The 16,109-nt window shown below is 36.1% G+C and overlaps 2 protein-coding genes and 1 long non-coding RNA gene across 3 annotated transcripts; 2 read left to right on the top strand and 1 right to left on the bottom strand.

Annotated features, from left to right (window-relative positions):
- Positions 1-1,270: 1,270 nt before the first annotated feature.
- LOC107036396 (MAU2 chromatid cohesion factor homolog) lies at positions 1,271-8,475 on the top strand. The gene is made up of 5 exons (XM_015254339.1): positions 1,271-1,520; positions 1,663-1,830; positions 4,416-5,395; positions 6,511-6,713; positions 7,743-8,475. Exons 1-5 carry the CDS (start codon positions 1,296-1,298, stop codon positions 7,937-7,939), a joined length of 1,773 nt encoding a protein of 590 aa, XP_015109825.1. The 5' UTR covers positions 1,271-1,295; the 3' UTR covers positions 7,940-8,475.
- A 1,435-nt stretch (positions 8,476-9,910) lies between these two features.
- Positions 9,911-12,566, bottom strand: LOC107036395 (NADH-quinone oxidoreductase subunit B 2; the record flags this gene model as incomplete). The annotated part of the gene is given in 3 exon segments (XM_015254337.1): positions 9,911-10,200; positions 11,303-11,839; positions 12,338-12,566. Coding segments are annotated over 3 exon segments (660 nt in total). The 3' UTR covers positions 9,911-10,102.
- A 1,016-nt stretch (positions 12,567-13,582) lies between these two features.
- On the top strand, positions 13,583-14,550 carry LOC107036394. The gene is made up of 2 exons (XR_001460784.2): positions 13,583-13,696; positions 13,802-14,550. It is a non-coding gene; the product is annotated as an uncharacterized LOC107036394 (long non-coding RNA).
- The last annotated feature ends 1,559 nt before the right edge of the window (positions 14,551-16,109 follow it).

Genomic DNA, 16,109 nt, shown 5'->3' with positions numbered 1-16,109 from the left:
GTTTACCTGCGCAGTGAAGAGGTTGAGCCAGTTATTCTGCCGCAGGAGGGGGTGCGGTAGGAGCAGGTGTATAGGACTGTTAAAAATTTTCGTCTGAATTTTCCGTGTCAAATCCTGGAAATTTTTATCGCGCTCAATTTCCATGAAAATTTCAGACAATCTTGTCAGTGAAAGAGCAAATATTTCATTTATTTTGTTGGAATTATCTGAATATGAATAAAATACTGGATTTTTCAGTTCAATCACGGACGAAAAAATTTAATAGAAAAACCTATCGAATTCGTTAGAAAATTCTATTGAATTTCTATTGAACTATTCTATTAGTTTTTGGCCGATTCTATTGAAATGTTCAATAGAAAATATTCAGTAGAAAACTCAATAGAATTCAATTTTTCTATATAACTTATTCTATTGAGCTATTTTCTATAGAATTTCCTCGGTTCAAATTTTCTAAGTTTTTTCGTTTGATTTTGAGTCGAGCAAATTCTATAGGAAATATATGAAAAGAACATGTCAATAGAAACAGCCAAAAACTAATAGAAAGTTTAATAGAAATTCAATTGAATTTTCTAACGAATTCGCCCCTATAAAATTTTTTGTCGCAATTGTCGTGGGCAGGGATTCACGGACGCGTAGCGTCCGTAAAATAGGACATTTCGTCATCAGGCAGAAAAAACTTTTCTGGCGAATATGATTTTGCAGCCCGAGCCAAAGGTGAAATTTTTTTGGGATTAATGACCGAATGTACTACACGTGAATTTTCCGCTTCTCTTAGATTATTCCGCGAATATCTTCGGAGTGAAGCAGTTGGCCAAACATTCTTGATAAGGTTTTCCATAGATAATTTAAAGCCCTACAAAAAACTTTCTCTTCTATTTCCCCCTAAACCCACAAGTGTTTGAGATATTCACAAAAAACTCCTTACAATTATTTCTTCTTCCGCTCTTCCCCTCTCAAATTCCTTTCCATCATTTTTCATCAGTTGGCACCTCTGATCATCCCACAAACGAACGCAAAATAATTACGCAACAATTTCACATTTATTGCAACAACTCTCTCCTCAAAACCCCCAAGAACCTCTAGAAAAGCCAATTGTCTGGAACAACCCAACGAAATCAATTCAATTTGCAATCCCTCGAGTGACATTTTCCCATCAAATTCCCGTCAACAGTCAAAACATAAAGTTGCGCGCGCGCATCTCTAAAACGTTTACCCCCCTGGCCATTCACCAACACCTTTCTATTCTCCTCTCACACACATCATCCCGATCTCATACTCCGGCCAGAAATGTCAAAATGGCGTCATCACAGGACGCTTGGTATCTCTCACTTTTGGGTTTAGCTGAGAATTTTCGTACCTCAAATCCGCCAAATATTAAATCATGTATCCAGTGTTTACAAGCGGTTTTTTATTTCAAACCACCAGCCCGTGTCGAAGCAAGGACTCACCTACAGCTTGGAAATATTCTACTCACACACACGAAAAACACTGACCTAGCGCGTTACCACCTAGAACAAGCGGTTTGTAATTCACATTATCAATTAAACTACTCGATTTGGGCTTCAAAGAGTCCATGGGTTGTTAGTGAACCCGTTCGACAAGTTTTTGGGAAGATGTTGGAGGATTCTGGGGTGTCCTAACCTGTACCCCTCACTTTTGCAGTGGGGATTGAGTCAGAACATAAACACATTCGACGATGTCAAGTTCGAGGCTGCGAGCATGATTGGGGAACTGGATCATCCCAATCTTTCGATGCCAATTCTCAGGAGGGCTATCGAATTGTCACAGCACAATGTATACTGGCACTGCAGGCTCATCTTCCAACTCGCAGTGAGTATCGGAGATAAACAAAACATAAATTTCATAGCGAGGGATTCGTTCCGAGGGAGAAGACAGTGTGTCGAAATAGATGGGCGGACGTCATATTGTTGACAATTTAGTTTAGGAGCGAGTGGAGCAAATGTTAATAATTCTAATAATGCAAATATTAATGTTAATGACTCGTTGAACTGTTGATGAAGCGGGATGATTTGTTTTTCATTGAAAGTACACTTCTATCCCTTGTGATAAGTTGAGACTGAAACTGTTTCTGAATTATGAACATTGAGAGAAAAGTTAGAATAGTCCATTTTTCATGACCCTTTAGTCTCAACTTTCTTCATAGCACAGGGGGAGTAGATGATTGCAGAAAATAAACAGAGTGATAGATTTTTACAAGTAGCATAAGCGAAAAAGAGGAAAACAAACTTTCTTAAATTGTCAATAGTTCATAACTAAGGTGTACGATTTGGAATAAATTAGGTCTCATTTTACAACTAAAAGAAATAACTTTAGAATTTTAACAAGTCAGGAAATTACACTCTGTCATTTTCGAGTTATGGGTGATTAAATGATCATTCATTTTACCTTTCTCTCCCCTGTACTTAATATCAGAACTACAAGTTTTGAAAAAAATGAAATCAATTACCAGATTACAAGAAAAATGGTTTATCAGATACCAAAGTGGATTTCATAGCGAACGATTTCTAGGGGAGTAAACGTATCTTGAAACGGATGAGGGAAAGTTATATGGTTGATAGTTTAATTTAGGAGCGAATGGAGCGAAATAGACATTTTACTTTCTGTCGTTAATTTTAATAATTAGTTGAACTGTTAATGAAGTGAAATAATTTTTTCTAAATAATTCGTTTTACCTCTAGCTCTCTGACACTTAATATTTTCTTTCTCTCTCGTATACCCTTTCGGGTCTACAATTTGTTCCCTTCCCACCTACCAACCACCTGTACCGCATTCGCCGAAGCACAAAGGAAAACCTCACTTGAGTCGTCTCTTGCGAGACTCCCGCGCGGCAATGAAACTGTGAGATTCAGTGTCACAAATCTGGCGCCCCACCCGGGAAGCGGTTCCTAGACTTGAGGGGTAACAGAATGCCCTTAATTTTCCAAATTTTTTAACAAATTTCCTGCTGAAAGTTATCGATAATTCAAAAAATCGAAGCACATTAATCTCCAGGACGTGATGATAAAGATTAATGTGCTTTGGGTTAAAAAAATATCAATAATTTTGAGCAGGAAATTTGTTTAACAATTTCGAAAAAACGATGGCCTTCTGTTACCCCTTAATATTAGGACTATAAGTTGAAAAAAAATGAAATCAATTATCAAATGATAAAACCAGTGACCTGACAGATACCAACAAGGATTTTCTAGGTGGACCTCTAGGGGTGTGGAAGTATGAACCAAATGGGGGGAAGTCATATTCTCAATATCTCTCAACCAAGGGATACGATTTGGATAAATAAGAACTCTTTTTACGGCTTAAAAATAATTAGAGAATGAAAAATGAATCAGCAAACTACATTCTCTTTTTTCTCAAGTTATTGCAAAGACGATCTGTTTTACTTCACTCCTCCCTAGACTTAATATGAGAACTATAATAGTTGAGAAAAGTCGAAAATCAATTACCAAATTATAAAACCAATGGTCTGAACAAAACCAAGAATTTGTGGTCTCATCTTCTTTAGTTCTTGAATAAAGAAATATAAGTGTCGTAGTGTTCTCAGCAGTCCCACTGTTAATAAATAAAGATGAATCACCACTATTTTATCCATTCCGTAGAATAACGGGGAAAAAATTTTTTTTGCCAATGTTGACCAAAATTTCTTGGCACCACCTCACGAGAATCACAATCATTCACAACAAAAAATTACAGTTTGTTATTTACAATTTCTTATTGTTTATTTTAGAAAATTGCACACAAAATTCTTTAATTCAAAGCATTCGAATAACCTCGGATGCGATTCTTTGAGTATTAAAATATTTCCTCTTGGCCAGTGTACGTCCATAAAAAAATGAAAAACTTGTATGACATTGAAAAATATTAGTTTATGATGGACGCATTTTAACGAAAAATGTACATTTTTTTCAAGGTAAGATATTATATCTGTGTAATTCGGAATCTCGTCAATAAGTAGGTTTAAGGAGAAATATCAGAAGTTTTAACAGATGATCTTGTAAAAATGTTAAAAATGAGTCGATTTATAGAAAAAAATCTGGGAAAAATCTGTCTTGCAGTCGATTAAATGCTTCACAAAATGGTCTCTTACCGATTTTTCGGCAATATAGGCCCCAGACAGTTATCCAATCGACAAACATTCCATATTCAACTTCAAAACGCATCTTTTCATTATTTATTAGCTCTTCACTTGTAAATTAGTGAAGAGCTAATAAATAAATAAATAAATAATAATAATAATCAATTGATAAAACGCTAGAAGAAAAATGAAGAACTCTTTTTTTGTAGTCCAAAATGGCTTTTACGTACTCCACAAAATTCCACTCATTGAAACGTGAAAAATCAAAGTTCCTATTTTTCCTATTCCATTTTTTGTTATATTAAAATCACCTTTTCTCCAGCAAATGCACGCATCCGCCAGAGACTTCATCGCAGCCAACGGTCTCCTGGACATCGGCATCGACTACGCCCAGTTGAACAACGCCAGCTACACCCGAGTGCTCTTCCTCCTCAGCAGATGCATGCTCCTTCTGATCGACAAGAAGTTCAACGAGGTTCACCCCCTGCTGAACACAGCTGGACGATGTGTGGACACGTGGGAGGGTAGTATCTACCAGAAAGAGTACCTCAAAGTATTTTTTCTCATGCTACAAGTGTGTCATTACTTAATGGCAGGACAAGTTAAAAGTGTTAAACCGTGTTTGAAACAGTTGCAACAGAGTATACAGACAATAATGTCACCACAATGGCCAACGGACGAGGCTGTAGCTGGCACAAACATTGGTGACATGTTTATTTGGATGCCAAAGGAACATTTGTACGTATTAGTTTATCTCGTGACTGTTATGCACTCGATGCAGGCTGGATACATGGAGAAGGCACAAAAATACACTGACAAGGCACTAACGCATATTGAAAAGCTCAAGAGTGTTGATAATAAACCGATATTGTCGGTTTTTCAATTGATGTTGCTCGAGCATATTGTCATGTGCCGATTGGTGATGGGGAATAAGAGTGTGGCACTCACTGAGATTGCACAGGCCTGTCAGCTGTGCAGGAAGCAGACGAGGCTGTTGCAGGGGCATGGACCACAGTTACACACGTTGCTGGGGCTTTATGCAATGTCCATGAACTGCATGGAGGCTGCTGAGGCACAGTTCATTGCTACATTGAGAACCACGACGGAGAGGGAATTGTGTACCTTCGCCAACCTCAATTTGGCTATTGTTTATTTGAGGACCAAGAGGGATCAGGATCTTAATGAACTGCTTGACAGGATTAAACCAGAGTCCTTACCACCACACTCACACTCGCTGAAGGCTGCGGCGTATTATGTACAGGGACTGCAGGCGTTCTTCGGAGCGAGATACAATGAGGCTAAGTAAGTTTTCGGGGTTTTATAAGGGAATTTCAGGAATAGTCAAACTTTAAAATTTCAGATTTCCTTAGAGAAGAGTCTTTTCAATTTTTTTTGAAAATCTCTGCGTTCTCGGTGACAACAGGAATCATTGGAAAATTGGCAGTTTGTTTTAGTTTTATCAAAAAATATAAAAATAGATTTTTCGGGGATCTTCCAAAACAGGATTAAACATTTTTTGACAAAACTCTACCATCTTTCTGATGAAAACATTTGGCTGAAATTCGCTGTTTTACTGACATTTCATAGGATTTCGTAGGCGAAAATTCACAATTTGATGAAAAAATCAATGGCAACTGTAAATTTTAGTTCAATTATTTAAGAAATTCATTTCAATTATTTAATAAATAATGCTTAAAAGTTTGGAATTCCAGTAAAATTTGGAATTTCATTATTTTTTTCGTTTAGTCGAATTCAATGTCACTCTCTCGAAAATTACTCCTAGACTATAGACAATTTATTCCTTTGAAAGGATCATTTGGGAAATTTCGTTTCACTTGTTCTGAAAGTGTCTCTAGAATTAGTAGATTTATTATGAAGCGAAGAGGATATTTTTTCATAGAGAATTTTAGGTTCTACAAAAAATTAGGAATCAATTTGACTTTTTTAAATTAATGATTTACGCCCCTCGCAAATGATGAAATTCGACTAAATCTCATGTATTTCCCGATGATGGCACATCCTTGCTCGCAAATGAACCATGACGACAACAATGGCCACCCTGGGAAGAGCCCGAGGCCTCCCGGGGTGCTGAGGGAAATACAAACAAAAGAAAATTTATTATAATTGAACATATGGGGTCTTGACCTTTTTATTAAAATGATTCTTCCAAGATAACTGCACTATTCAATTCTTATATCCTGATTGAATTTCCTTCCTTCACTGATCAATAACTAAATTATGTGGGTAACAAGTAATTTAATGAAGAGAAATTCCACGAAAAAGTTTTCTATGAAAAAAATCTCTATGAAATTCTCTTTAGTTTAGACCGAGTCAGCCAATTCGTTTTGGACTCATGTAGTTGTATCAACGCAATTAACCACTGGATTGATTTAAATTGGATTTACTGATTGTTCCAGGAGGTACTTGAGAGAAACATTGAAAATGGCAAACTCTGAGGACCTCAACAGGCTAACATCGTGCAGTCTGGTGCTTCTTGGTCATATTTTCCTGTCTTTACTCAATGAGAGGGAGTCGATGAACATGGTGACACCTGCCATGCAGCTGGCGTCGAAAATCCCTGATGTGCATGTTCAACTGTGGGCTACAGCCATTCTCAAAGGTAATCTATCATTCCATTGAAATCAAAATGCTGGATTTGTAATTATTCACGTCGAAGTATTGAGTAGAGACGTTATGACATAGCAATGAAACGATTAGCAGTATTATGGCGGGGTTATTCGGCTAAAAACATTGGAATTCGATGATATCTCGAGTTTGTATTTGCCAAAGCTTTACAAATTTTTGGTTCGTTCTCAGGAGCGTCAGAATCTTTTCCATTACTCATTGATTAATTTAAAAAATTTCACACAATATTGTCTGCATTTAAAACGTATTCATATAACATTTTAAATAATAGTGTGCAAAATTTCAAGCTTTCCTTTGATTTTTGGCAAAACCCGAATGTCGTATAAGAACTCATGTCAAATTTCAAAAATTGCTGTCTGATTGGATTGAGCAGGTGAAAAACTAAAATCTGAAATTTTATAGAATTTTCTTTACATTTTTGACTCTCCGCTATAATACTCTTAACCAAATAAGTGGTGATTTGAGAAGAAATCATCAAGAAATCTCAGAATAGTCAAGAGAATAGAACAATCAAGAAGATATTTTCCTCTGATTATTCTAGTTCTAAAATTACTTTAAACCCATTATTATCAAATTTCTTCGCTTTTTGGGTGGAAACCATTGTTAAATATGTATTTGTCTTTGGAACTGGAGGTTACGAACAAAAATTTAACAATTCTGTGTCTAAGCAAATTTTCTTTCTAAAGTTTTGCAATAATTTCTCCTGGAATCATTTTTTATCCAAATAAATGAGTAGAGACATAAATTTATTGGTTTTATGGTCATCTAACTGTTGAATTGATCATTCTAAGAATTCGGTTAGATTTATCGTTATTTTACCCTTGAGAATGAAGCATAATAATTTTTCTATTTTGCTTCTTATTTTTTTTTGGCAAAAACCAATAGATATTTTCATGACAGAATATTTATTTTAAACTTTAATTGCTATAAAGATATGAATAAATGCATTTTCAATCGTCTATAAATGAAACAATTCTTAAAAATCTTCCCTTCTTGATTGCAGATCTGTATCATAAAAATGGCAGTGGAAGTCATGAAAACGAGGCATTCCAGATGCACTGTACATTTTCCCAAACTCTCCTGAAAGATCACTTTCAGAGTTCCCAAATGCCTGAACACACCCTAATCAATTGGACAGATGGCCAGATACCAGCCCTACCATGTAGTACACCCCCCTCCACCTCCAGAGCGATTCTCTAACGCGTGCAAGTGATAATCCCAACTATTTTTTATTTTTGCAAATCTACTTAAATTATTATGGACTTGCACCACTCTCTGTAATTAAGACAAAGGCAGCTCGGTTTCTCATTACATTCGAAAAAAAGAAGTCAGATCGATTTATTGAATTCGAAAGGTACAAATTTGATTGATAGTGAAAATTTTCTAAGAGAAAATGAAAAGAAAAAACTTTTTGTCCTGTAAATTATCGTAATATTTTTCATTTATGTCTGTTAACAGAGGAATTGTTTTTCTCTGTTATCCGTGAGCCCAGAAATAATCATAAGCCGTGTAATTAATATACATAATTATTATATGAAAGAGCGAGAGAAAATAACAGAGTTAATGGATCGCCTGAAGGGGCCTTAACGTCTTTAGTCGCTCGAACATTTACCATTCTTCATTCCATTGAGTTTTGCATAATATTATGAAGAAGTGGAAATTGTTCGAGAGTCGGGCGTGCTGTATATAGAGAAATTACTTTAATTGAAATAAAGATAAAATAGGTAATCGTGAAACTATTGTAGTTGATTTACTTTTAGGGTTGTTTAGCTCAAATCCTTCTGTTAGGGAGTCTACGTGAAATGTTTTCGAGTTCATTTTGTGTCTAGGAAAATTATTGGAGAATATTTAAAGTACTTTGAGATACTTTTCATTTGGTAAAAATGCTAAATCATCATGTTCTTAGTTTTTCTCTCGGTTTTTAATCAATTTTCAAAAACTAAATTGAATCATTTCAAATAATTTTAGGGAAGAAGTTGTGGAGAGTAGAAGATGTATGTGGATTTGTACGATATCTTGCAAATGTAAGATTTGGGAGAATTTGTCGAAGGACAAGATTTATTGGGGATTTTCTAGCTACAGGAAAGGTCACATGATAGTTCTTCCCAACATAATTTAAGACTTAATACATGAAGGGAGAGTGGATTTCGAATATAACAATTTCGTTAATTAAACGGATCATGGGGAGTGCTAAAAATGCAACAAAAATTGAATTTAAAAAATTCAGGTTTGAGATTTTGACACCTTACAGTCATCCACGAATTTTAAAATGACTGATAAGAACCGTGTATACAATAGTACTTTTTTGAATTTTCCAGAAAAAGCAGAGAAACACTTGAAACTTTGTAAATTATTCTTCAATGTTACATGGAAATGTTTTGGATTTGAAAAATATTGTGTGGAATTTGCCAAACTATTTAACCGGAAGGTATTTTTGAGGAATTGAGATTTTTGGTTGTGATAGGAGGGCTTGTGATAAGTGATATCCTAGAGGTCGTGCCAAAAATTTTGGTCAACATTGGCGAATAAAAACTCGAATAGTTCTTCGTCAGCCATTACGAATATAATTCAACAATTGTCTTAATTGATATCGTATTTAATGTGAAATTTTGAATTTTCAATAATGAGGTAAATTTAGAAATGAATAATTCGAGGAAGAAATGTTGAAAGATCTTTTTTTGCAAAAAATTCAATGTACCATGAACATTTTTTGACATTTTTCTCTTAATCGATTAATTTCCAAGATATTTGCAAAATAATCTGCCCAAAATTGATAGATACTCCATCTCCTGTTCTCCACTAGTTCGGTGCAGAATAATAATGATCGGAATACTGTGACTCTTAATTAAAAATTACCGCCGTGTGAAGACCTTACGACATGCTAGTCTCTTAAAGGGAAGACCAAGTGAATTTCGTAATGATTATACTAGTTATGAGTGTGAAGTTACATGAGAAATACAATGAAAATAGTTACATGAGAAATATGAAAATGATTCGAAATTGAAAAAATGCGTGGTATATGGTTCATCATTCTTGTACAGGCTGTTTTATCACAAATGTATGTATTTTTTAACATAATCCAACAAAAAATCTGATTTATTCTCTGTTATTTCTCTCCAACAATGACATTTTCACGGAAAATCAACATAGGAGGGGAAAAAATCAAGGACCTTTTTGAAGAAAAAAAACAATCGTAAATTTATTCAACTTTACAGGTATTTTCGTCCCAATTCGGATGTACAACGGCGATTTAGTTACAAGAAAGATCGTAGTTGATTTGGTTACGACTATCATTGGTGACTACAAAAACGATCCATCGGGTTTAAGCTTATGGTGATGACTGTATCCTAGATTATCGTTTCATTACTTCCTGTACCAGACTTGGGTGGTTTGCATTCTCTTCACCTTCTTCTGGAGTTGGAGAATACCGTATAGAAGTGCCTCAGCTGTTGGGGGACAACCTGAAATAATTTCCGACAATTTAATCATTTCTTTCGTCAATGTTTTGATGAATTATTTGAAACAATTAGTAATCATTTGTCGTGAGGGCATTTTTCAATACTTTCTGTAGCCCAATTGATTTCGCACTGTTTATTTCTGGTAGCGAAAGTTCAAGGATATTTTTAAAAGCTGTAATTTTTTTTTGAATAGTGTTATCAATAAGTGGATTATACAAAATGATGAGAATGATGAGAGATCAGTCTAGCGGAAAAAAATAGTCGATAGTTTTGTATCTTTTCAATGAAGAGGTTCAGAAGAATTCATCAAACTTTGAAAATTAAATTTCCCAAGAAAAGCATTAATTGATGATTCTGAGAGAAGGAATGTCAACTGTTTTTTGGACATTTCGCTTTACACCTTTCAATTGCACAGATATTTGCAAAACTTTGCATGTTTGACACAAAAAAATCATTTTTGTGATACCTGCCTAAAAAGTGCACTTTTCGAAACGGTTTATTCTGCGTAAAGCGATTGTTTTTCGCACGGCGTGCGTAAAGTTCACAAAGGGTGCGTAAAGTGAATATTATGCACTCTTGAACACAAAAATAACCCATATTATCCACAATAACCCACATTACCGCCATGACCGTTCCGAACAGTAAACTCGGTAAGTACCATAAGAAATAGGATGTGTTAGACGTGCGTGTGAAAAAGTGGGACTTTACGCACTGGTAATACAATAGTATATTGCGATACGATTGCGGAAAAGTGTTTTTGGGCTGGTGGGAGGTTTATAGCACGAGCCGCAGGCAAGTGATATAATTCCACGAGTCTAAAAACACTTTTCCCGCGAGTATCGAACCCTATTTTTCATCACAATGTGTGGGAAGTGGGGTTTTAAAATGTCACTTTACGCAGCGTGATGAAATATACTATTTTTGATAATTTTTAACAAACGATTTTTTTGGCACAAGTAAGACTTATTTGAGAACTGCTATTTTTCTCTCAGTATAGTGTGGTCTGTATCAAACTGTGAAAGACACTTGGATATCCTTAATTGAAAAAACTTACTCAATTATTAAAGGATTAAATAGAAAGCTCGGAATATTTAATCATCTTTACCAGGTACGTAAATGTCCACCGGAATAACTCGATCGCACCCTCTGACAACTGAATAACTGTAGTGATAATACCCTCCTCCATTAGCGCAGCTCCCCATGGAGATGACCCACCTGGGTTCAGGCATTTGATCATATACTCTCCTCAGTGCAGGTGCCATTTTATTCGTGAGTGTTCCAGCTACAATGATAACATCAGCCTGCCTGGGCGATGCTCTGAACACGACTCCGAATCTGTCCATGTCGTATCTGGGAGCTGCAATGTGCATCATCTCCACAGCACAGCAGGCGAGACCGAAGGTCAATGGCCAGAGCGAGCCCTTACGCCCCCAGTTCAGGAGATCGTCCATACGGGCCAGTGCATACTCTGCCATGTTGTTGGTGTTCTGGAAAGGACTGTAAGGGATTTTCTCCCTTTTCGCTGGAACTGCGTCGCCTTTTGTTTCTGGGGTTGTGGAGACATTTTGAATGTGGGTTATTGAGGGGACGAGGGATGTCTCGTAAGTGTTTGAGAGGATCCTCAGTCCTTGCCTAAGATTACCTAGGAACAAATGAAAAGTTGGGATTATCTTTGAAATGAGGAGGCTCAAGGGAATTTCGCAAGCAACATTTTTTGCAAATCAGGTAATTTTTTTACGAAAAAGGTCTCTGAGTTCTTCGATTTTTCTGATTGTTCTAAAACAATTCCAGAGAATAGGAAAGAGACTCTTCATGCTCCAAAATAAACTCTCGACTCAGCACTTGGAAAGATAAAATCTTAAATTTTGATGATTTGACAGGAGAGTTGTTAACAATAGATTTTATGGGATTGCACATTATTTCATCAACAATATCAACGTTTTATTGCAGTTATATAATTGCCAAATGATCGCATCAGACTTTCGACACAACGTAAATATTGTTGCGAACATTGTGTAGGTTATCCACCCTTCAAACTTCATTTTATTGGTTTTAAGCCCATGATAATTTGATTCGCGGTTTAAAATGTATTTAGAACACTTCAATGGGGAGTTTTGATGATAAATCAAACTTTACATACGTGTAATTGCTAGTGAAGAAAACATTTTTTCAGCTTTTGCGTACGAGTTTGTACGCTCTGGCTCCGAACTGTCTTCTCTCACTCCCGATCCGGTATCGATACTCACTGATATCGATATTTTGGCTTCGATCTTCGATATTTTAGTGTCGATGTGTCGGGTGTATCGAGCAGTGTATTCGTTAGCAGTTTGAGATTGGATATTTTATTCACAATGATGAAATTCCTTATACCACGCGTGGGTTCTCTGGTTATGAGGTTATGTAATATCAGTTCAAAAACAAAAACAGAGGATCTCCTTGAGTGTTCATCATTAAAATAGTTTAGCACCGATGATTGTTATATTTTCATGATGATATTGTTAACTTGTCTGACTATTGAAAGATGCACCAGACGTACATATCACTGGGTTATGAGCTGAGAACCGAATTGTCTTGCAACAATTGAGTTCAAGTTTCCCTTGATTTTTTTGGATGAAGAAAAGTTGAAGGTAAGTAAAATAGAGCATAATATAACTACAAAAAGTTGATGATCATTATCTATAAACAGAAAAAAACTTCCCATGTAGATTTAAATCTGTCCCCATTTTTCCTAGAGAACTTGTCCAAAACAGAATGTGTCCATCTGAAATTGTTCAAAAGACCTCCACCACCCCATGAGTAAGCGGGAAAATCCTTGCGCACCATCTTTGCGCACATCAAAAATGGCTAACAAATCCTGAGGCTTTGCCGTTCGTCTCCGGAGTTTATTCGAAAATCAAGGGTAAAATCGTTGAAATAATTCTTAAAAATGCTATAATTAGTTGACAACAATGGACAACAATAGTTTGGTCATGAAATCAACGACTATTCTGATGAATTGCGGGTGTTGGAACGCAAAAACAAAAATTGACAGGAGAGAATGGGGAAAATATCTGCGCAACATCTCTGCGCACATAAGAAATGGCCGACTAGTCTCGAGGCTGATGTTCGTCTCCGGATTTTATCCGAAATCAAGGGTAAAATCATTAAAATAATTCTTAAAAATGCTATAGTTAGTTGACAACAATGGGCAACAATAGTTTGGTCATGAAATCAACGACTATTCTGATGAATTGCGGGTGTTGGAACGCAAAAACAAAAATTGCCAGGAGAGAATGGGGAAAATATCTGCGCAACATACCTGCGCACAACAAAAATGGCCGACTAGTCTGGAGGCTTCCGCGTTCGTCTCCGGTNTTTCATGATGATATTGTTAACTTGTCTGACTATTGAAAGATGCACCAGACGTACATATCACTGGGTTATGAGCTGAGAACCGAATTGTCTTGCAACAATTGAGTTCAAGTTTCCCTTGATTTTTTTGGATGAAGAAAAGTTGAAGGTAAGTAAAATAGAGCATAATATAACTACAAAAAGTTGATGATCATTATCTATAAACAGAAAAAAACTTCCCATGTAGATTTAAATCTGTCCCCATTTTTCCTAGAGAACTTGTCCAAAACAGAATGTGTCCATCTGAAATTGTTCAAAAGACCTCCACCACCCCATGAGTAAGCGGGAAAATCCTTGCGCACCATCTTTGCGCACATCAAAAATGGCTAACAAATCCTGAGGCTTTGCCGTTCGTCTCCGGAGTTTATTCGAAAATCAAGGGTAAAATCGTTGAAATAATTCTTAAAAATGCTATAATTAGTTGACAACAATGGACAACAATAGTTTGGTCATGAAATCAACGACTATTCTGATGAATTGCGGGTGTTGGAACGCAAAAACAAAAATTGACAGGAGAGAATGGGGAAAATATCTGCGCAACATCTCTGCGCACATAAGAAATGGCCGACTAGTCTCGAGGCTGGTGTTCGTCTCCGGATTTTATCCGAAATCAAGGGTAAAATCATTAAAATAATTCTTAAAAATGCTATAATTAGTTGACAACAATGGGCAACAATAGTTTGGTCATGAAATCAACGACTATTCTGATGAATTGCGGGTGTTGGAACGCAAAAACAAAAATTGCCAGGAGAGAATGGGGAAAATATCTGCGCAACATACCTGCGCACAACAAAAATGGCCGACTAGTCTGGAGGCTTCGGCGTTCGTCTCCGGATTTTATCCGAAATCAAGGGTAAAATCATTAAAATAATACTTAAAAAAGCTGTAATTAGTTTGTAATAATGGAGAACAATAATTTGATCATCAAATCAACGATTATTTCGATGAATTGCGGGTTTTAAAGCGTAAAAACAGAAATACACATGAGAAAATAAAAACGTCTGCGCAGATTAAAAGTGGCTGCCCTGATGTTCCTTGGCGATGACCGCAGTATTGTCGAAGAAATTACTCGTAAAATCGCCAAAAGTAATTGACAATCTGATAATAAATTAATTAATAAAAATGGACAGTCACAATGGTACAAGGCAATGGTTGCATAGTTCGATAAATTACGAAACTTAAAACGACATGAACGTCTCGAATGGTAAAAATCTGGAATCTCCATGTGACCGACGTATTTGTGACACCAAGAGATGACGCCTGGAGGCAATTCTGGACGAATCCAGTGTTTGCGGACAGTTTTGATAGATTCAATGACTCTTTAAAAAATTCAAAACGTGATAAACCTAGTTGATGAGTGAAACCAGTGGACACAGGAATTTATTAGAATGTTAGTGTTGTGAATTGTGATGATGTTTTCTTTTGTTAATCAAGTGATAAAGTGCTCTCGGGAATTTCTTCGTCGATGTGTGTATAAATACGTAAGATGGCAGGTTCAGTCATGTTAGTGCGGTTTTTAATTTCGAAAGTGTTTAGTGCAAGTGATTTTCACGGGGACGAGCTTCTGGAGGCATTGGAGAGCATATCGACGTCTAGATGAGGATTTCAACGCCCGGTGAGTCAATAAAAATTACAATTGGAAGTTGACATTTTTCAACCGTCAATATCTCGAGAATGACTGGCGCGATTTCAACAAATTTTATTTCATTTCATGAAAGCACTGAAATGATTCTATTTTTTAATTTTCGAATTTTGCTTGGAAATGATGTAAAATGGTCTAAAACGTAAAAATCCAAAGTTTTACGCCTATGCGTGTATGAGCGACTGTCCACCTCTGATAATCAACTGTTAGAAAATCGAAGAATTAAAGGAGAAACCGATTTCAAAATTTTTCAAATTTTGTCAGGATATAGGTATGAATAAGGATTCTGTCGTAAGGTGCTGCCCAATCGGGCCAGCTGTTTTTGAGAAATCTCCATTCGTTTCTAAATGCTTCTTTGCAAATTTTTCGAAAACTGTCTAACCGATTTCAATAATTTTTTTTTCAAAATATTCGTCTCAATGTCCTCTATTTTAATCGATCAAGATATGCATACCCGTTCAGGCAAAATTTCCAAGATATCGTAATTGTTCGGTTTTTCGCTCAAAATGCTTGTGCGTACTCTAACTTTTGGAAAAATCGACATATTAACTTCTAATTGGGCATGTTTCCGGTTTTCATTAGAGCAGTAAATTTCTATAGTCAACTTGACGGGACGGGAAGGGGCCCGCTTAACAATGAAGAAGAACAATGATCGGACTCGTTTATGAATGTTATTACGAAGTAAAGGCGTCATATGCCATTTGGGTTCCCTATAGGCCGATACAAGGCTCAGAATTGCGTTTTTCCTTCTCCTACAGCCTATAAAATAGGAATTAAATTAATTTTTTTTGCCATTTCGTTTTTCGCGATTATCTCGGAAACTATGAGAAATAGAGCCTTAAAAACTATTCCATTCGATTCCTGAGCAAATTTGGGTTCT

The sequence above is a fragment of the Diachasma alloeum genome, unplaced genomic scaffold, assembly GCF_001412515.2.
Source record: "Diachasma alloeum isolate Michigan unplaced genomic scaffold, Dall2.0 Dall_scaffold_00209, whole genome shotgun sequence".
NCBI lineage: Eukaryota > Metazoa > Arthropoda > Insecta > Hymenoptera > Braconidae > Diachasma > Diachasma alloeum.
Note: the sequence above shows the minus strand (reverse complement) of the source record. Positions and strands in the feature narration are given on the sequence as shown.